Source organism: Saccoglossus kowalevskii, chromosome 2, assembly GCF_978046115.1.
Source record: "Saccoglossus kowalevskii chromosome 2, keSacKowa6.1, whole genome shotgun sequence".
Classification (NCBI taxonomy): Eukaryota; Metazoa; Hemichordata; class Enteropneusta; family Harrimaniidae; genus Saccoglossus; species Saccoglossus kowalevskii.
In genome coordinates this window covers 34,235,700-34,258,037 of record NC_140642.1, presented here as the reverse complement: position 1 = coordinate 34,258,037, position 22,338 = coordinate 34,235,700, and the positions used below count along the sequence as shown (strand labels likewise).

Genomic DNA, 22,338 nt, shown 5'->3' with positions numbered 1-22,338 from the left:
ACTTGGAGTTCATTAACCTGTCTCCTGTCTGACAAGGACAAATACCAGGACAAGATGATTCAATATAATTTAGTGCAAGTCAGTACTCTAATAATCTAATTTGAAAATTAGGGGTGATTTCACATCTGTTCTAGTTGGGTTTTTTCCTCTACATGACTGCAGCTCAAAGATAATGCAGAACCATGAAGTGCTTTATTATTAATAAATGGATTAATCCATTTGAAAGCTGTTATAGTACCTGTCTCCCATCTACTCACAATGGATTAGTCCAAATGAAGGCTACACAGCTTGTTTCCCCTACATTTGCAATGGATTAGTCCAGATGAAGTCAACAGAGATTGTCTCCCCAATTATTCACAGTGGATGACTTTAAGCAATTTCTGCCGAGCTTATCTCCTCCCATCCATAGGCAATAGAATAGTCCAAACTAGAGATAGAAGATGTATCCCACAATGCAGTAGTACAGAAATATTCCGTAAATGCACTAACGTAGGTTTTCAATTTCACTATTTTCACTGACTCGGTGAAATCAATTGCCAGTGAAAATAAATGGTTTTATAACAAAAAAATCAAATATTTTGAAAAGCAATAAAATTCAATGCTGTCAGACATTTTCACTGACTCCCTTGTCTTATGAGACCCAGTTAAATTACCACCTGAATCAAGGCATTTTTTTATCAAAGAGCAACAATCAGTGGTGATTACAGACACATGCACCCAATAGTACTGGTACTTAAGAAAGTATAACAATTATTAACAAGTCATTGTCAATGACACAGTCCCCGTCATGTTTTTCGTGACTTTGTCAAATAATGAAAAGCATAGTCAGATTACAGTACTCATTCCGCCCAACCTCCTGCTTTTATCGCTTTTTTTTCCCCGACCGCTTATCACTTAATTTCCGACCGCCTGCTGCTTTCCGACCGGAAACCAACCGCTTTTTTTCCGCTCGCTCGCTTGCTTTTGTTCACTCGCTTGCTATTGCTGGCTTCACAAACATCGTCCGCTTGCCAACCGACCGCTAGAGTAACGATGATTGTACATTGTATCTATAAACTTATGTTTTTATTCGTAATAAATTTAGGTTTTAATGACGATTCAAAATACAACGTGTATTGCTTCTCTGTATTGGGAAGAGGGACAAAGACGCCTTCAAATCACTTGACACATTGTAATGTTTGCTACGCAATCGAACTGTGACCTGTATTTACATATTTACGTCCTTGTGTGTGTAGTTCAAGCAGCTATATAACTGGTCAATCAATTGTGATATGTATTGAGTACTAGTATTTGTGTGTTGTGTGTGTGTTTCTGTGTGTGATTTTGACTAAATTTATTCCAAACGACTCTCAAAATAATTTTTCATGCAAACTTTGTCAATGGTTCCCCGACACTGATTCCTTTTTAACTTTCAATTTTTCCAAGACGCGGCAAACCCTGCTCAAGACCGGAGACGTCGTTGAGATGCAGGCGCTATTACTCTTCGCAACGCGTTATATTTATTTCCAACACGTGTGGTTGGCGCCTTTGATTGCGTTTATTTTGTTCTTTTATTCACGTAATCTATCACTGGCGTTTGTTTTGTCGCGTCCCACAACTTAATGTCCAAGCTGATTTTGTTTTGGCTGTAATTGAACTATGTACAGCTCATGGAAGTATTTCGCCCAGAGTTCGCAAAACGAAATACCCTGCAAAATTGAAATCTTTTATTTTATAACAAGACATTGGGGGCAAAAATAAAAACCATAATTGTAATTCAACAAGTTTATGTAACGGGTTAGTCCGCTTGCCAGCCATCTATTTAAAAAACCGCGATCTCCATTGATGTCGGCTTCGACAACTTCGAACAAGTAAGCTGGGCACTGGCTAACATTACATTTGTGAGTATTGTATTTGTTTGACAAATTGTACAGTCATTCTATAACAATCGATCGGTCGGGTTTTTTTCACAGTCTTACTATTCCTGCAGATATTCTTCAATTGTTAAAGGTGCCACGGATTTACATAACTACAACTTGACTCGTGTTAAACCCAAACCATGCGTGCATGGCAACCATCATCCTACACACGGTTACTCGGCGAATACCATACTCTACAATAGACATTTTTCGCTCTCCACCAAAAATAGATGGTTTTATTTCATATTAGTTGTGTCTGTGTCAGTGCCATATTTGATTTCACATGTTTGTTTCGATCTTGTTTATGATGGTGGACATTATTACTACGCGTATGTATTATTACCAATTTTATATGGCAGTGTGATCCACCGTATTTTTTCAACGGTCGTTCTATAAATTTCTGATTGTATTTATTCTTATTTTAACATCATAAAACTAAAATGACACACTTGTACATGAAACAATAGATAATGAACTGTAAATGCGGGCGGTTGCGCTGTCAGGCGAGCTAGCAAGCGATTGAGTGAGCGTGCGAGCGGATACGTCCAGATTTGCGTGGTCTAATTGAACAAAGAGAACGAAAAGTAAGCGATCGAAATCCAGAAGTGGGCGGGAGGTTGGGCGAAATGAGTACTGTATATTTAAATCTTGGGATAGTATTTAGCATATTAGCACAATGCTTGATCAATAATTAACATGCACACTGGTGCCATCAAGTTCACATTACTTTCACTGATCATGCACGCTGTGGTGCCATCAAGTTCACATTATTTTCACTGATCATGCACACTGTGGTGCCATCAAGTTCACATTACTTTCACTGATCATGCACGCTGTGGTGGCATCAAGTTCACATTACTTTCACTGATCATGCACGCTGTGGTGCCATCAAGTTCACATTATTTTCACTGATCATGCACACTTGTGCCATCAAGTTCACATTACTTTCACTGATCATGCACACTGTGGTGCCATCAAGTTCACATTACTTTCACTGATCATGCACACTGTGGTGCCATCAAGTTCACATTACTTTCACTGATCATGCACACTGTGGTGCCATCAAGTTCACATTACTTTCACTGATCATGCACACTGTGGTGCCATTAAGTTCACATTACTTTCACTGATTGGTTAATTAAGATTCATAGAACACAATGCTTGATCAATAATTAACATGCACACTGTTGTGCCATCAGACATGCCTAAAAACAGTTGATGACATGTTTGAATTTTGTGAGTTTATTCGTTTTGACAAAAATGACCGCCATTCAGCTAAATTTCAATGAAAACAAAAAGTAACTGAAAACAACTTTTAATCAATTACCGGGTATATCTTGCCTTTGTACAAAATTTTAAATGACGTGCATCAGTAACACACCATGACCGATGTCAATGCCAAGTTTGAATGAAATCGTTCAAGGCAGGTCTGAAAACAGTTGATGACATATCCAAATTAGGCGAGGGTTCTCTGAACCCGCCTATTCACATAGTTCATACCCACCATAGACTCCGGTCAGTCAAAATGACTATTTTGAACTGTAGGCATTAATCAGCGATTCTGCCAGTGACGGAGAGATAGAATCCAGGTCAGGGGAAGCCCCATGACCTCAAGATTCTTTTACCCCTTACGTCACGAACCCACGTGACCGAGGCCACCTGGCAGCGCCACAGGTAGCCGTCCTTCACTCTGGTTCCTTTCTCTCCGCCTCAAGGACTTAGACCAACGCGACGGAAAGAGTGGGGAGGTTGGGGGGGACCCGGAGTCTATGGTGGGTATGAACTATGTGAATAGGCGGGTTCGGAGAACCCTCGCCTAAATTCACTACGTTCAATTACCCACCATAGACTCCGGTCAGTCAAAATGACTATTTTGAACTGTAGGCAGAGTCAGACACCGATAGGTGGCGGGTTTTTCCGAGCAAACAGAAAAAAAAGGAGAATGATGAAAGACTTTTCCCCAGTTCGGGATGAAAACACACCCAAAAACCTAAGTTAAGACCCAAGAAGGGTGGTGTCTTACCTTGCCTGTGCTGTCCCCGAAGCAAGAAGCCAATGCTGCTGTGGTGGTGACAGGGTTCGGTGTGCCTGAGAAAGCTAGACCCAAGCCGAACTCGGGGGTGATAAGCTTGAAGTAGGACCGAAACAGTTTGCATGAGGGCGTAGGTCGACAGAAGCGAAACCTGGGAGCTTCCAGGAAGTGCTAGTGGAACAGACAATCTGCCCGCAAAAATGCAGAGACTGACTTATCGCCTATGCGCAGAGGCCCCTGCAGTCGTTCGGGCTGGGTCAGCAAACAAGGCCTGACCCGCTACGACGGGGCCTAACCTGAAGAGACCCTGCTCAATAGATTGGGTGTCTCCTAGGTAGTAGTTGATGAAGACGTTCTGCGTTCTCCAGAAGCCTGCCCTCAGAATGTGTTTGAGGGGGGCACCTGACGCTAGCGCTAGTGAGTTAGCAATCGCACGGACCTCATGTTCTTGTACTTGGTGTCTCTGCAAGGTCTGTGTTGAGGAGGATAGTGTATTATAGACCTCCAGTACAGTCGCAGTAATCCACCTGGGGATGGAAGTCGGGGAAACCGGCTTATCCCGCTTGTCAGGGCCGTAACACAAAAACATGTGTTTGGTTCCCCGTCTAGAAAACCTGGTATGGTTCTCGTAGCAACTCAGCGCTCGGACCGGGCAGAGAAGCAATTCCTCCTGGTCTTCCGGACTGACAATATTTGCCAGCCGGGGGATGACGATCGGTTGAGGATCGTGTCCTAGGATTTGGTTCTAGGCGAGAAACCCGATTCGTGTCTTTAGCACAACTTGATTGTCCATAACGGCGGTACATCATCCGAGAAGGACAATGCCCCCCAGCTCTGGCCGACGCCTACCTGAGGCGAGGACCAGTAGGAAGACTATTTTCCACGTCAAAAATTTGAGTGGTGCTTGATCAGAGAGGCTCAAAAGGCGGTCTGCTTAGAGCGGACAACACAGCCGACAAGTCCCAGTTGGGCAGTTCCCTTGCATGGGGTCTCAGCGTCTGGAAAGCAGTAAATAGGCTCCTAATAGTAGGACAATCGGTTAGTCTTGCTCCCGTACGTTTGAATGGTGGGGCACAAGGCCAACCTGTAGCCAACGATCGCTGCGTAGGACAAACCCACTTCGTCAAACAGGTGGACGAAGGAGCCTGCTACCTGGCCAATAGAGGGATGGTATCGATCAATCTCCCTTCCGCTACACTAACCAGTGTATGCTCGCAGCCTAGAAATGTAGGCTGCATTGGTGGAATCCCTGTTCGCCCTGGCCAGGACGTTGGCAGCCCGCTCAGATAAAGCTTTCGTATGTGCGGGTCTAATGAGAGCCTCTATGCGGGTAAGTGATACCCGCTGGGCTTGTGGTAGTGCGCCGTCTGGTTGGGACGGCATGTCCGGTAAGTCCGGAAGCACTGCTGGTGTTTCGACTATCGTTTCCGACAGAAGTGGAAACTAGGCCCTGTTTGGCCAATTGGGTGCGACCAATGATAATATGCGGGTGTGCACCTGTCGAAGTCTTCTCCGGTGCCCGGTGGACTAGCGGGAAGGGAGGAAAAGCGTACACAACTAAGTGTGTCCGCGGGGTAGCAAAGCGACCCTGGCCCAGGCTCCTGGAGTCAGCAGGAGTGTTACGTACGTCGGGAGCTTGGTGTTCCGGGGTGCGGCAAACGGTCTAACCTTGGACAGCCGAAACAGCCTGGAGGCTACCCACTGGGGTATCAGCCACTCCGTGTTCTGGAGACTGAGTCGCCCTGAAAGGGCGTCGCCAGACTGTTCCTCACCCCTGGAAGGTGGTGCGCGGTTAGCTCCACATTGTATTCCAGGCACCAAAGGAGGATTTTGCTCCGCTAGGACTGACAACGATGGGGAATGCGTCCCCCCCTCCTTCTTGAAGGAGACCACCGCTGCGTTGTCTGTGCGGAGCAGGACTCTGTGGTCTCGAACTACGGGTAGAAAGCGTGGTAGTGCTAAGTACACTGCTCACAGTTCGAGCCGGTTGATATGGTAGTCCCGAAACTATGCGGGAGCCATATCCTTGGGCTTGTTCGTCCAATAGATGCGCTCCCCAACCCTGGGGGGAGGCATCTGTTACCAGAGTCATACCTGCGGCGAGCGGGTCCAAGGGGGCCCCTCTGCCCGAGGTTGGTCAGTGACGACCACCAGGGCAGGGCTTCCTTCACTTGGTCCGAGATCGAAACCCGCCTATCTAGTTCCCATAGGAGAGCTCGGCGTTATAACAAGCGTTATACCGGGCGGCTGCGTAGTGCGGCCTGGGGAACGACCCTTCGAATCGAGGTCATCATTCCGATGATCCGCATTAGTTCACAGAGGGACACCGAGGGAACGCTGACTAGGCATTCGGCTAGGCTGCTTAGCGCTAAGCAATATGCTTGAAATAGCTAAGCCAAGCTTACCTCTGTGTCAAAACTCCATGCCCAGGGACACCAACTGCGCGTTGGCTCGAGGTGGGACTTGTTGATTTACTAACGAGCCCAACTGGTGAAGTAAATCCTGTGTTAGCCTGATGCGTTTGGCTATTACCCCTTGCCCGGGTTGTTGGTAACCAGTAGTCTGGGTACGGGTTGAGGTGTACCGACATCTGGTGAAGCAGCAGCACTACCTGTTTCATCCCTCTGGTGAACACGTAGGGCGCTGTGCCTAACCCGAACGGGGGGGCACCGAAGTTCGAATATTTGGCCCAGCTGGGCGATTCGAAGGAGATGGCAACTCGCTAGGTGCATCGGTACGTGCAGGTAGGCCCCGCTTAAGTCTAGCGGGGCTAGCCAGTCAAAACGGTGGATGGAGAGAAGAACCCTGAATGGTGTCTCCATGTGGAACCGATCGAGGGGCACGTACTGATTCAGTCTGTCTAGGTCCAAAACTGGACGCCTGCCACTTGTAGATTTGGTACTACGAACAGATTTGGGTAGAAGCCTGGACTTAGTTCCGGCTGATGTACCCTGTGTATGGCGTCTTTCCCCAGCAAACTGCTACTTCCTGTCTGATTGCTTCCGCCTTGCGGGAGTCCCCTGGCAGTGCCCAACAGGGGAGACACTGATGGGGGGAAATGGAGATTTCAGCGGTATGCCGTAAACGGATGTCACCACCTGCAAAGGTCCAGGTATCGGTCACCCGCCGTCTCCAAACCGGACTACACCGGCGCAATCTGTGTACGACAGGGATGTGTGGCCTTGTGTTCGGCAGTTGCAAGGGGGGGAGTGCTCCCTTCACCCACTAAGTTGTGATCTGGCCACTCACCGAACACGTGCCTGTCCCCCCCGGTTGCAGAGGTGAGCGTCAAACATGCTTCCCCTGCTGCCGGGTAGACGTCCGCCCAGAGAGGGTGAGGAGCCACCACCTGGCTCTTACCTCCCTGGGGGCGCGCCACTACCCTTCCCTCCCATGGAAAGGTATAAGCGCTTGCCTCCTGGCTGATTCTGGCTAGCGGACAACGCCCTAGGGCGTTTTGTTTTCTGTGCTTGGGGTGCCCTCCGCTTGCCCATGGCAGGACCAACTGGCTAGCGGATTCGATCTGAACCCTCTGATTCATTGCACTCCGAAGCTTCGAGACTGTACCCACCATTCCCTGAACAAAGAGGGTGGAGGGTGTCCAGTCTGCGTCACTGAGGTGGGGGACGTACGCCAAGCTCAGCTTGTCGGCGAAAACACGTGCGTCTAAGGCCGCGTCTCGTAGCACAGTAGTGGCCCTGGCCAAGCGAGCCAGGCAACACTAGGGGGTGTCGCACGTAGATGTGCGGTGGCCCACCAGTAAAAATGTTGCCTGGTCTAGGAGGCTGGTGCGTTCTGCCTCCAAGGTCTCCAGAGTGCTGGGCACGCATAATAATGCGCTCAAGCAACTCTGCCCTCAGGGCTAGATGGGTCGTCCTCAATTGGCAAAGACACCCATGGAACGCGGCTATCCCCCTTTGCCCGGTTTGCCAAATTCGTGGTACCGGGGTCTGGGGAAGGAGCCATGGAATCCGGTTGGGGGCGTTTTGGTCTCATCCCACGCTATGGGGTCTGATCCCGAGACACACCGACCGGGTAGCGTTTGGTCCAGTGGGAAGTGTTGCCTAACGTTATCCCCACCCGGGGGCCTTAAGCATTACATCCTCCGCGGCTGACCAACGCCGCCCATCAACACCGTTTGTGTGCTCTGCGCCCCACTCCGCACTCAGACGGACAGGGGAGAGATGTGCCGACGGGGTTGCTTTGGATCCCGACGCCTGTGATCCCATAAGTGTTGAAGCCACCTTAGGTGGTCACTTTAGGATCAAGGGTGGGGGTATATACATCGTATCACTGGGATCGATGATACTCCGCCTCACCCCAAAAGCGTGGCTCACCGAGTCATACAGATGGAAGACTCTGAGGGACCGCCCGGAGTACCGGCTGTATCCAACGCGAGCGAACTGCGTCTCCTTTAACTTAAAATATATGAGAGGGAGCGTGTTCGACTGTGCGTCTCATGACAGGGTCGGTTCCCTCTGGGGACGTCCGTGGGTCGGTAAGAAAGTAGTCAAAACCCACAGCGGGGACCGGACACAAGGATAAATTCGTTATAGTTGTACCGTTACCGCGTGACGAACCCTAGCTGGCTGAAAGTGGGGGGGGTCAACGCGTGCCCTGCCCTGAAAGCCCTGCCCCGAGATCGGAGACTTGGCTGCCAACACCCCGTTGGCATTCAGTGCCCGCGGATCCAGAGAAGGACCGGTGCAATTAGCCTGAGCCTCGGCCACCCCCCAAAATAGTGGGAGAGCCGTGACTGGGAACGGGGGTTCCCCGGAAGAGACGTGTTTGAATGCAAACATGCTTTTGTGTCTCTTCCTGCTTGCCCACCGAGGGGACACAGTGGAGACAGCTCGCTCCGACTGCGTCTGATCTACCCGGCCTGCCAGGGACGCAATTGCCCAGACAGTCCTTCGACCAAAGCCCTCAACTCGGAGGCAAACTCAGCGCCGTGCGAGGAAGGGTCCACGAAGAGACCCGCAACGGGCCCCATAGGAGGAAAGCCTCCAGGGGCACAGCCTCGCTGCAGCCGGTAAAATCGGGTAAAAAGCACCGCCTGAAAAAACAGACTGTGAGGATGCCCTCCGATCAGCGGGGGAGACCGAGAAAATATCGGTACCTCCGCCGTCGGGCCTCTTACTCGACGTCCCGGTACATGAAGTACCGGTAGCCGAGCGTGAGGACTTTCCACTCATGCAAAACACGCAACTCACTTTAACCGATTTGTTTACTGGACGCGCGACCTTGCTGTGACGCGGTCAGTGTCAGCGATTTTGATGGCTCTGAAAGAAAATCTCAGGCCTTAGAACTCCAGTGAAAAAAACACGCTTTCACGCAAAAAAAAAAAAAACCCCGGAACCCACACGTAGCCACAACAAAGCATCTCGGATGCGGGTTCTATGCTGGTAGATTCTGAATAAACCACTGTACGGTCGGCTCGAAAGACGAGGAGACCGGAAGAAAAAGGCAGCGAGCCTTGGAGCTGTCATTACATCGATATATTGCTAAATACATTAAAAATAAAAGACGACATGCATGAGGGAGACGAATTACAGTTGTAAAAGGTGCCGCCATGAAATCAACATGTGATTACGTAGTGGCGCCGGATTTTGATTTCTTTGCTGTGAAAAATACTACACGCAAAGGGGAAAAGGACACGAGGGTAAAAAAAGACAAGGAAAACTTATCCTACCAGCTACCATGTCGGATGCCGAGCAGCGGCAACAACCCAAGCTATAAATCCGGACAGGAAAAAAAGCAGGCGATCCAGCAGAGCTCGCTAGATTTCATCTCCACTCGAGGCGGAGAGAAATTAAGAGTGAAGGACGGCTACCTGCCAGGTGGCCTCGGTCACGTGGGTTCGTGACGTAAGGGGTAAAAGAATCTTGAGGTCATGGGGCTTCCCCTGACCTGGATTCTATCTCTCCGTCACCGGCAGAATCGCTGATTAATGCCTACAGTTCAAAATAGTCATTTTGACTGACCGGAGTCTATGGTGGGTAATTGAACGTAGTGAATTGTTTATTTTTGTTTTTTTGGGACAAAAATGGCCACCAGTCGGTCAAAAGTCAACAAAATAAAAAATAAACCAATGTCTCCCATTATGACTAGTCTTTGTACATGCTTTGTACATGCGTCTCTGAGAAGTGATGACGAACGCACGGAGCCCAAAACTAATAAAATATTTTGGTAAATAAAATAACAGACCACCGGGTAGAATACAATATTTTCAGCAGATATCAATCAAATTCACATACTTTTGTGTCCATTCAATTATGAAATAATCATTCCACAGGTCAAGATTGACAGTATGTTCTGTGCAATGCTTTTCTCAATATTCCCAGTAATCTGTTCTCACATGTAGCAATTACAAGACAGAAAAACAATCCATGTATTGAGACCAATCAGATTTATCAAACGAGTATAGTATAGTGTTCAGAGCCTTTGGCTGGGAACACATGAAACTAACTATGTGATCTTACACGGTCAAAAATTGGAGTTCCTATTTATTCCATGTATCCATTTCACAGCTTTTTGTCGTCATAAATACATCAGAATCATGAACTCTTTGAGTGCATCAAAGGATTTTCAGTACTTTCTGTATTCATATGCATATCCTTCCTTGAACATAGCTAACTAACTATTTCAGGACAAGTTATGGCAACAACTAAACAATTTTCCTGATGTTTTGGAAAATCAATATATTTATGGTATTTTCTGGCAATTCAGTGACATATACATCAGTAACAAGCCATGCATGGCACAGTCCCCGTTAGTTATTAAATTTAAGAAATATAGTTTTGTTTATAGTAATATAGCTGGAATATAACCATGTCAGGAATATGGTTTTTTAACATTAAAATGATTGACATTTGTATCTGATCATCAAAACAAGTACTTGTCCATATTTAGAGATATTGCTCTGGAACAGCATTCAAAATCAGCCATTTTGAATACATGTATATATATCACATGATGTATAACGAATATATAAAATTTGAATATAATCAGTCAAAGCATTTAAGAGTAGGCTCTATAAGCCCAATCATTAAAACAAAATGGCCGCCAGTCAGCCTTTTTGAATTCAATCTGAAAAAAAAAATGCCGTGCATCAGGAACCCGTAATGTCTAATATATGTACCAAGTTTGAACGAAATCCATCCATAAATGCCAGAAATGCTTGATATTTGATGATTTTTTAGCACAAAAATGACCACCATTCGGCCATTTAGAATAGGATTGTCAAACCAATGTAACTATTTATCTATGACATGATGTATAATGAATATTTAAAATTTGAACATAATCAGTGAAAGCAAGTCAGAGATATGGCACGAGAACCACATTCATTGAAACAAAATGGCCGCCAGTTGGTCATTTTGAATCTTATCTGAAAAACAAAATTATTTGCATCAAGGTCCCATAATGTCTAATGTATATACTGAGTTTGAACAAAATCCATCTGTAAACACCCGAGAAATGCTTGATTTTGATGATTTTTAGCACAAAAATGGCTGCCATTCGGCCATCTTGAATCAGAGCGTGAAACAAATTGACGTGCATATGTATAATATCATATATGATGTATGTGTGAAGTTTGATTGTGATTGGTCCAGGCATTTCTAAGATACAGGTCCGGACGCACGCACAGACGCACGCACGCACGGAGGTCAAAACATAAGTCCCCGTTTTCGGACTGTGCACTGCCAAGTTGAGGTTGGAAGAATTAGAAATGATGAAGTCTGTACACGCAACTTTAGACGCAAATGACTTATTTGCTTCTAAAATAATGTATCATTCTCGCCCATCATCACATGCACTGTTCTTCCAATTTACATAAACATGGCTTACATGAGAGAAGGGTGCATGCCTCCAGTTACTCACACACCAGTCTGTTTATCTGTCTTAGATGACAATCATACATGACACAGGTATACAGTCAAGAAAACATCATGATGAATGAGCTGAGTTGAGTTGAGTCATTGTCAGAGTAGACTCAAATCTCTGTCATTTCTTTATCATTAGGGTACTGCAATGATCTTAGGATTTTATTTTGTTGATAGTAATATGTGTGTCAATATTATCACTTCATTGTTGATTATGACCACATAGTACAATGTAGTTTATGTTATTTAATCAATTCATTAATTTGACATTCATTTCTTCAAATCTTCAGAGGAATCAGTACAGTACAATCACTACACTATGTACATGGTTTAGTTAAAAGTGTTTATTTTGAACATCTCACCTCAGCATGGAAATTAACAGCCTGACTGTCGGACTTCTGCATCTGAGTAGTTAATTCAGCTATTCTATTGCCGTAATGACTCTTTATCAGCTTCTCTCGACTCTCCTCTTCTGAACTCGATGTGGAAGCCAATGTTTCAAATTCACCAAGCTGAAAATACAAAATCAAGAAAAGAAGATAATTTGCATGTTACATCATGAGGACTCGGAAACTTTCCACATGTTATTTGTATAGGAAACTTTTAACTCGGTTTCAACCATGGTTTCAATTAAATCACCAATATCTAGGTAATACTGTTTCTAATACTGAACATCAAGAACATAAAGCTATCATGCTACATAAAATATAAATATTAATATTGTACTAAGAGACAAAGCAGTTTCTTCATAGAAGTCTATGTGTATTGTAACTTCTGATCTCTGAATTTCTACTAGAAAAAAGATTGTCCTGAGCTAAGAAAAAGGTATAAACTTATTTTTATATCTAATACGAGTTACCGTAGTCACATTTCACAAAAGAAACTTTAATAATTTGTTCCTTATTTTTTTCAAAATCTTCATTTGATCACCATATTAACAAAATAATTATAATTTAATATGTAAAAATTTGCGAAATGTACTGTAAAATATAGTTTATTTGAGCTGGGATTAATTTTCACTGAAAAGACCTTTTTGAGTATTTTTATATGTAATTTATTTTTACTGACTTTTGATGAGTAGAACGTAAAATATAGGAAAAAAGAATATTCACTGGATTTTATTTTCACTGAATCACCCCTTCAATGAAAAAGTATTTCACAGTATTACATATAAGAACTGCCTACCATTGATGTCTCTGTTTGTATTTCATGATTAACCTCTATCTTGCTTGTTGAATTATTCTGTGTTGGTACCATAGGACTTGGCTGAACTCCACCTGATCTAAACCTTTGTAACTGTGCTTCCAGTACCCCCACTTTCTAAGCAGACACAGGAAAATATATATTAGACACATAAATCAGCAGTATTTACATGGAATGTTCATATTCACAATTCCCCATTGTTTTATTTGAAAGATTTTTTCCCACTAAGTACCGGTAGTCTTATTTTTCAGGACTACGCACATTTAAAAACATGACCATGACAGTGATGTTATTTTCAACTGTCTGTGTATGTCGTAGTATGCCTTCAGAGCATGCACCAATATTTCTTGATCAGCCTCTGCTCAACGTATCCATTTTATTTTCATTCTTTTTTTCAGTGCCAACATTCTCTTCAGTAATCTCTGACTTTCTGTCAGTGTGCATGCCACCATAAGTCAACATTCAAATTTCCTTTTGTTTTTATTCTAGATTTTGTTGCATCACCATACCTGTAATTCTTTATCATATTTTATCTGTGTGAGTTGTGATTCTAACATCCAATGTTCTTTGTCCTGTTCCAGTTTGGTTATTTTCTCTAGATTACTGGCTACATGCTGAGCAAGTCCCTCTTTACTCTCCGTGGAACTCAGCAATATCCTTCGGTTCTGTATTGCAGTTTCATAGGGCACAGATTCTGGGGGAGACTGTGATAGAAGTAGTAAGTTTTTATTTCATACCTCATCATTGAACACAGTGTTCAGAAATTGAACACTCAATTCAAATAAGGAATCTACCTATGGCAGTTGAAATCAACACATGTTAGTATTGATATTTCTACAGATTTTGATAGTTCATGCAGAACACATACTAGTGTTCGTAATTCTGATATATTCTATTTTTGTTGATTGCAAGAATCATTCCATGCATTATGCAACTGCCTTCAGTCTGATCCAGTAGTCTATATTCTTATATACGAGACCTGCATGATACAGAGGTTGTACAACAGTGAACCATGTTAATTCCATCGCCAAAAACACAGCCAATCACAACCCATGCCAATGGTTTGGGTTGTTTTCTGTGAATAATAAAGCTACATACTAATAAAGTTTCCACTCAAAACATTTCATACACTACCTATCCCTCCCACTCATTCATTTATTCGTTCATTCATTTGTTTTCTGGAAAAATCGTAAATTGGTTTAGTAAATACCCTTTTCAATGCAGCCATGTACTGCACAGCTTTCTGTCTGAACTGAGTCACTGCTGGTGATGTGGACGGACCATCAGATTCTAAAGGACCAACAAAACTATGACCTCTTGTACGGAAACCAACAGGACCACTGAAGAAATCAATGTGAGATTTGACAAAACTAGACATCTGCAGAAAGCCAATAAAAAAGAAAAAAAGTGTCACACAAGCCAGAAATCTATCTACCAATTAAAAATAAAATGAATCACTTAAAACTGTAACAAAATTTATAAGTTAAACATCTAAAACTGGTGTGATATTTAAAGACGATTTAATTATGAAATTTAAGTAACATGAATTGAAGGATCAAAAAGGTGTATTCAGAAAAACATAACACATTTGTCTGCGAGTGGCCTTGTGTACTCAGAGTGCATAAATTATGTTCTTTTTTAATAGGACAATAATGCTGCTCATTTCAGTTTACACAATCAAACCTAACCAAGCATCAGTCTGTGATGTAACTGCAAAGAAATAAGTTTCATCTTGCATGTAATTGGATCGTATATAACCTAACAATGGATATCTAATTTGCATATCTTTATGTGGTGATAAAAACATTATTTAATACATTAAAACCTATCATAATATAACACATAGAAGCCTGGTTAAATCATGAAAACTATGCCTACCTTTCCAGTAGACGTCACGAGTGATATAAGCGATGATACGACGCACTCATCAGTGGTTTTAAGTTTCTGAGATGCAGTTGGTAATTGATGCTCTAATGATACTTTGGAATTATAATGTTTTGAAACGTCTGTGAAAAAAAAAAAGATTACAGTACATATTATTTTAAACCTGCAATCTACATTTTAGAGGTAAGGTGTTTCTTGACCACATTAGTTTCAGTACTGACGCAATAACCTTCACTAGTTTGTTAAGTGTTGTATTTATTCACTTTGTCATTCATTTTTTCAAATTTTGACAGTTTTTAGTAAATCTTGTTTGTACGCCAGGTTTGAGAACTCTCCCCTTGGACCATCTCAGGTAGTAGTCAAATATCTCTTTGTATGAATGGTCTCAACTGTGTGAGATATATAGGTTACCGTTACACATATATTTCACATACTGTAGGTAGGAGATGCATTTCTAAAATAATTGTCACAGTATTGGAGACTCCTTACTTTTGAGACGAGTGACACATTTATTATTATGAAATTTTACCACTAAATTTTCTAGCATCAAAAATTAAACAGTACTGTAAATGCATTAATTATTCACTCAGTTTTAATTTGACTATTTTAACGGATAAGAGAAATTTACTAAATAAATCTACATGAATATGTAAAATCACAATAGAAATGATAGTTTAATTTGAAAAATCTGTGAATACAATTAAATATCGAAATAGTGACATAGAGTATCAGTAAAACTTAATGCCTTTACAGTACACTAACTTCATTCCCAGCATGCAGTGAAATATTTACCTCTCATGACACTATAAAGGTCTTCTATACATTTAGACAGCTGTTTGAATAGGACACTGTGATTGGCTGCTGGTATATCACATGACTTTTTACTAATTGATGCGATACAATAAATATAAGTATCTAATCTACTTAGCACAGTTGCAAGTTTCTTCAAAGCCACATGTAATTCCATATTTCTAATTTCTAATGTCTTGGAGCAGCTCGATATCGCACATTCTTCCTCTAAACTGTAAAAAATAACAGTATTATCTTATTGAATACATTGATTGTTGTGATAACGAATATTTCAATAACAATGAACAGCGCCTTCATGTGATAGTAAATGTAATTACATGTAATCCACATTTAGTTCTCACAATAAGAATACATTCATGTTTGTCATGATTATACAGAAAGGGGGGGGGGATTTTGGCCCAAACTAGGCTTGACCAAACTATGTAAATTAATTTGTAACAATTCGTGCTTGTTTATTCATGACAAAGGGATTAATAAATCAGTGAATTCTATATTGAACTGTAGAGGGCAGTGTTTCACCAAAACACTGATGGACAACTTACCTAAGAAGTTGGTAAGGTAATAACTTTTGATGATAATACACATAACTTCTGAACTTGTCAGCAAAATTCTGAAGACCAATTGCAGTTTCCTGAGAAATAAAAATAAACAATTAACATCCTCAGCATATCTGGTCTCCATATTATCAACTTGTACATGCCTACACTGCCCTCTACTGTCAGAACACAATCTACTCAAGTTTACAGTAAATACAGATTTCTTATCACATTATCATGCATGACATACCACATGTTTTGGGAAATGAAATCTGTTTTTTGTAATCACAACACATTCTGTCCTTGGTGATCAACTAGGCTACAGGTATTTGACAAACCTTTTTTCTTGAGTTGGTTGAACTCGGAAGCCAAATAAAAATTGTGTACAGCTGAGCATTATGGGAGAGAACTTGCTATTGTAAACACTGGTAATGGGAAAAATAGGCTAGAAAATGAATTAAATGTTAATGTTTTGATAATAATATACAACTTTTCATCTTACCAAGCAAAATTTCAAGATAATAAATACTTTCCCCATAGAAACAAGTGCAAAATATGTGTTCAAGACCATCCTCTGCATAAAGTCTAAATTTCTAAAAAACATTTGATACCTTTTTCGCATTAAATTTGTATTTAATGACTGTTCACTGGGCAAAGAAATATGTACATGTTGCTGGCGACGACTTATATAGACTGTGTTCATCTAGTTGGTGGACAGTTGAAGCCGCATGTTAATTTATTCAAGGCAGGAAAAGTAGTAGAGATAATTTCTGGAAATTTTAACCGTGTGTGTCATTGGGAAGGCACTCTTTGTGTGTCACATAACTATGTTTACTAAAATAGGGTGGGCGATCGATTGACACTCAGCTCATTCGTATCACAACTTCATCCATTTGTTTGAATGTACACAGTAAAATTGAATAGGTGTCAAGCTTGACTGTGGGTGATAACGAGAACACTGAGATGAATGACCTGGAGTACAAAATATGCAATTTATTTTAATGGCATTCACCAATAATTATGAAAGCATGAAGAAGATAAAAAACATATACTTTCATTTTGGCTAGAACCTCTTTAGCAAATGTTTTTGTAGTGAGGTTCAACCAAACATTATTATTATGTGATAATTATTTATCAACAAAGAATGTTTCTATCAAAATGTTTGTTTGATTGTTAATCTCCTCGGATAACCAGCTAAATGTTTAATAGACAAGAGCCCATGGTGTATTTCCACTTACCAGTGTAATCAAAGCATCGTCTTTGACACTGTCTTGAAAATTCGTAAATGCTGCTTCTATTGCTCTCAGATAAGATGCGTTTTCATGTAAATAACTACAATACTGGAGAATATATAAAACAAATAAACATGAATAATATCCGACACAGCGTAAATTATAGGTTTTAACATGCCTTGGATTGCTTTGACAGAACAACTTTTCAACAAAACTGACACAAATATTTAATTATACTGAAAAAAAATTTATTTTAGCTTAAATTAATTTCTCTGAAAAGACTTTTTCGGTGTTTCGTATGGAATTTATTTTCACTGATTCTTGACGAGTTGAATGTAAAATATAAGAAATAAAAGTATATTCGCTGGATTTTATTTTCACTGAATCATTCTTTCAACGAAAATAGTGAAAATTAGTTCCAAGCGAAAATAAATTATTTTACAGTAGGACATAGCTATAAAGAGTCAATAATGTCCAGGGCCAAGTAAGTCCACACAGATTTGTGGCAATCAAAGTTACCTTTAAAATAAAGCTCAGCATTGCATGAATTCACTGAGACGCAGATGTGTATCCAAGTTAATCCACAGGGCGCAGCAACTTACACCAATCATGTCAAGTAGCAAAAAAAAAATTTTTAGGAGATGGCGCCCTCAATATCATGATTGAAACTTACTTTTTGATTGACAGGACTAAGGGCATCAGTGGTTGAATCAACAGGATAGACTTTAGAACGTTGCTCAGCGTAAGTATGGAAATTAGAAAGACCAGATACAAACTCTTTTATCAGTGTAGCAGCTTGTCCGATTACTTCCTTAGCTTTCATCTAAATATGACAAGAAACTGGGTCAGGGTGATAGTGATTTTTATCCCATAATATTTACTGTCCAGTTTTAAAAACAATGCAAAGAAAAAACTTGATAATAAAGAGTTATTTCTGACACTTAAATGCAAACAAACTTGGTAAGATGTATTTGAACAGTTCATATATCATTAAACTGAGATTTAAAGTTTAACCATCAAGATCACATACTTGCGTACCCTAGTGATGTCACTGATGATGTCATATGTAAAGTAGTATGTGATTTTGTGAGTTAAACATATCAATCACTGTGTCAATAGTAATTGTTCCAGGTTTAAAATATCAAAAGTTGTAGGCTGCACTGTAAAGTAGTTTTTAACTATCAGCATGCAACTGTCAGTCAAAAAATAACACTGACTGCCCAGCACTGATTCCTTGTGACAACATTACCTATAAATGATTTAATTAACAGAGATATGTATATTTAATAACAACAGCAGACAACAAAGCTATAAATCTATTATTTATTTGAGTACAACTGATTGGATCTCACCAACCAGCCACTGCATATGTGCAAAAAACATAAACAAATGTGTCATTTCATGTGTCAGGTTGTTCTAAGAATTCGAGGTATGTAAATGTGTCGAAATGGGCGTAGTGCGAGTGGTTAGTGCTAGTAGCACTAATCCGAAATAGTACTAGATCTAGTGCTAAAATGGCACTAGATCTAGCGCTAAAATGGCACTAGATCTAGTGCTAAAATGGCACTAGATCTAGTGCTAATATGTACATAGTGCGAGTGGCATTGATATCGCATTGTCAACGACGTCAATACATCCCGTAATTGTCCGAAAATGAATTAATATTTATGTAAATTGTTGTATCTTTCATTCATTGGAAATGTGCTGCAGTGGGAAAATTGAGAATGTACATGAATGTCATTGTCCACGTTTGTCGTAATCACGGTTACTAAAAGAGACCTTTGAAACAACGCGATCGGCCGGGAAACTAGCTCCACGGACAGTGAAACTGCAGGTCAAACTTCGCAATTTTTACAAATTGTGAATAGATACACTGTATGAAATCGTATTGTGTGGAAGTTTGTGTTTTCAGCTTCGGTGGATATAAACTTGTAACTTGTATGTAAATGGGGGAATTCAGCGTTAATTTTTAATCGGCGCCACATTTAATGAAAATAGATCTTCAATGAAATTATGATGCCATATATGAACTAAATAAAAAAATTGTATACTCCTAGTCTAAGTCCCGGGTCCCTGTAAAACTCGGTGGATTTTGTGTGTACGGCGACCTGTGAATGGGCATGTCGCTCAGTACCGCTGGGAACCAGACAGAAAATGAACCGTTGTCTGGTTGTCATGACATTGACCTTTGCGGACATAATCAACCAATGATAAAAGTGGATTCACACAATCCTGTTGTTACATTGTACCAAGGAGCATAGACCTTAGAATGTCTATGCAAGGAGGTACTAACGGAAGCAGCGACAACCCCTCTCAAGTGGCCATTTAAGCCTCTTAACTGACTTATTCCCCTTTGTTTCAACCCAAGTTAATCCTGACAAGGACACTGTCAAGCTCATCTTTACACAAGTAACCAGTTAGCGGAATATGATATAACCTCGCCGATTTTTTAACATGACCATATAATATATGTCTAGACACTTTCTCAGCAATAGTATTTTTTAGGAGTCCTATTATTTGTTCTAGACTCTCGAAATTTTGTTCTTGTTACAGTTGCTAATAATTAAAACATGCGAAATCTGTGAAGTTACAAGTTAGTCTGTTGAATTTCCGGTTGTGAAATGCGTATTTTAACCCTTCACAGCTAAACAAACCCAGTGCGCATACGTGATGACCGTAGTTTTGTATAGCGGCGATTTTTCGGCAGTTTTTAAATATTTTGGCGTAATTTTTTAGACATTTCAATCTTTCCGGACGCCTAAAATAGTCTATTTAAGCACCGTCCCTCAACACGGACGGTGATTTAAATTTTTATTCAAGAGCGTGTTTATTGTTACAAGCGTGAATGGGTAAGCTTCGTTTGGACAAAGAGCTGCTATCACTGTAAACAATATTAAATTATTCTTCTGATGCTCAGTTCATCTTTTGAAAACAACTATTTTTTGACTTGAAAAAAAAAATCATGCCATTTTCCCATCAAAATCCAAGCCAAAATATCGTACTACAACATCGGCAAATCTCTTGCGTTCAACCTATTTAAATGAGCTATGGTGATTTGAACACATGGGCATCCTTCAGCATTTTGATTGGTTAATTAGCGATTTGACCTATTAGCTCAACTCATGCAAAAGAAACATGGCGGATACCCATACAGCATCGAACGTTTATATGCGATCGGAATCATTTGCTTACGATGAAACTAAGTGAATTTTATTTGAATTTCATAACAATTCAACGAATTTATTTTTTGTGCATTATTATAATCACTACTGAATAATATTCAACAATTGTGAGACGCAGCATGACCGGATTGCGCAACCATAATCATTTGCTACTACGCAATGCAGTTGTGTTCGTTTTTATTTGAAACTTCGTTGAGAATATACTTTCGTTACCAATAAAATAAAAACAAATGTATTTGAAAAATGACACTGGGCGATATTGTAATGAAATTGCAGGCGGTCTACTTTTTAATTCAACAAGAATTATTAATTATTATTGTTAACTCTGCAATAGTTTCTTTCGTCTTAGGTGGCCCAACTGACGGTGTTGAAAGTCTGCGTAGTTAGATACTTCAATGATGAAAATGGAAGTCCCCAAAAAATATTTGATGATTATTTTTTGAAATTCTGAGCCCAAAATAAGTGCCCACCAGCCGTGAAATCCCCAGGGAGATTTTCGGATGGCTAATTTACGACGGCATATAAAGAAAGTATTATTATGGATATCTCGCGTATATTGCCGATGTTTTATACTGTTTGTAGTTTGAATATGAAAGTGGTTGTTGATGCCCCTCCTATTATTCGACGTCGTTGACAATGCGATAACAATGCCACTCGCACTGTGCACATTTTAGCACTAGATCTAGTGCCATTTTAGCACTAGATCTAGTGCCATTTTAGCACTAGATCTAGTACTTTTTCGGATTAGTGCTACTAGCACTAACCACTCGCACTACGCCCATTTCGACACATTTACATACATGAAGAATTCACATAACCAATATTCATGCAAACGAGAGGGTAGACATGGAAACAATATGTAAATTAGATAGTATACACGGAAACCATATGCAAATAAGATACTATACATAGAAACCATTATTTATTTTTGACTGAAAACTTTGTGCACAATAGACTTCATACAGAAACATCTAAGCTGTACAGCTGTCACAATCATTATGACCCCCCCCCCCCTAGTGAAAATAACCTCACGATTTGAGTACCTTACCTGATGTTTTCTGTCATGAGTTGGGACATTCAAAGAATTAAAAGACCGATTTTCTGCAAAGCCAACAAATAAATATCTTACACAGAGATAAAACTAAATTGATAGAGGGCAGTAGTTACTGGTAAACATTTGCCGATTTCAGGTGCATACAATATTACCGGTATACATATGAGCGCCATATTTTTTCCCTCCAAATTCCTGATATAACAATTTTCTAAAATTTGTTTGTGAATTTTGAACCAAATAAACATAACCTCCTATTTGCTGCCTGTCTTGATCAGAATTTTTAAAAAAAAATCAAAAAAATTATGCACTTCTAATTTGAGAATGGTGCAAAAAGTTTACTTTGAATTTTAATAAATACAACATGTTTTTAAGAATATCACATTACAGGTATTTCACATTTTTACCTACAAAAGGAACAATTATTTTGGTGAATAAAAATGATAACTAGCCATGAACTATGGCAAACAATATCTATCTCATGTGCCGAAATGCCATATGTGATAATGGTGAACGTTACACAAAATAATAAACATCTTAATGAAACACAAAGTTTCATTTGTTTCATGATCTGTGGTGATCATTGACATATTACGCATCGCAAATGTCAAAAGACAAGCAGCC

General features: G+C 40.8%; 1 protein-coding gene across 1 annotated transcript in view; it reads right to left on the bottom strand.

The window, feature by feature from the left end:
• The window catches only part of LOC100368150 (protein phosphatase 1 regulatory subunit 21-like), a 65,823-nt gene that overhangs the window by 28,975 nt on the left and 14,510 nt on the right, over window positions 1-22,338 (bottom strand). The window contains exons 6-15 of the mRNA XM_085494834.1: window positions 21,712-21,764; window positions 18,155-18,304; window positions 17,488-17,589; window positions 16,256-16,344; window positions 15,696-15,925; window positions 14,898-15,025; window positions 14,230-14,397; window positions 13,529-13,723; window positions 13,002-13,136; window positions 12,179-12,328 (exon numbers count right to left, since the gene is read on the bottom strand). Coding sequence (XP_085350960.1) covers window positions 12,179-12,328; window positions 13,002-13,136; window positions 13,529-13,723; window positions 14,230-14,397; window positions 14,898-15,025; window positions 15,696-15,925; window positions 16,256-16,344; window positions 17,488-17,589; window positions 18,155-18,304; window positions 21,712-21,764 — 1,400 coding nt within the window. The remainder of the gene's footprint in view (window positions 1-12,178; window positions 12,329-13,001; window positions 13,137-13,528; window positions 13,724-14,229; window positions 14,398-14,897; window positions 15,026-15,695; window positions 15,926-16,255; window positions 16,345-17,487; window positions 17,590-18,154; window positions 18,305-21,711; window positions 21,765-22,338) is intronic.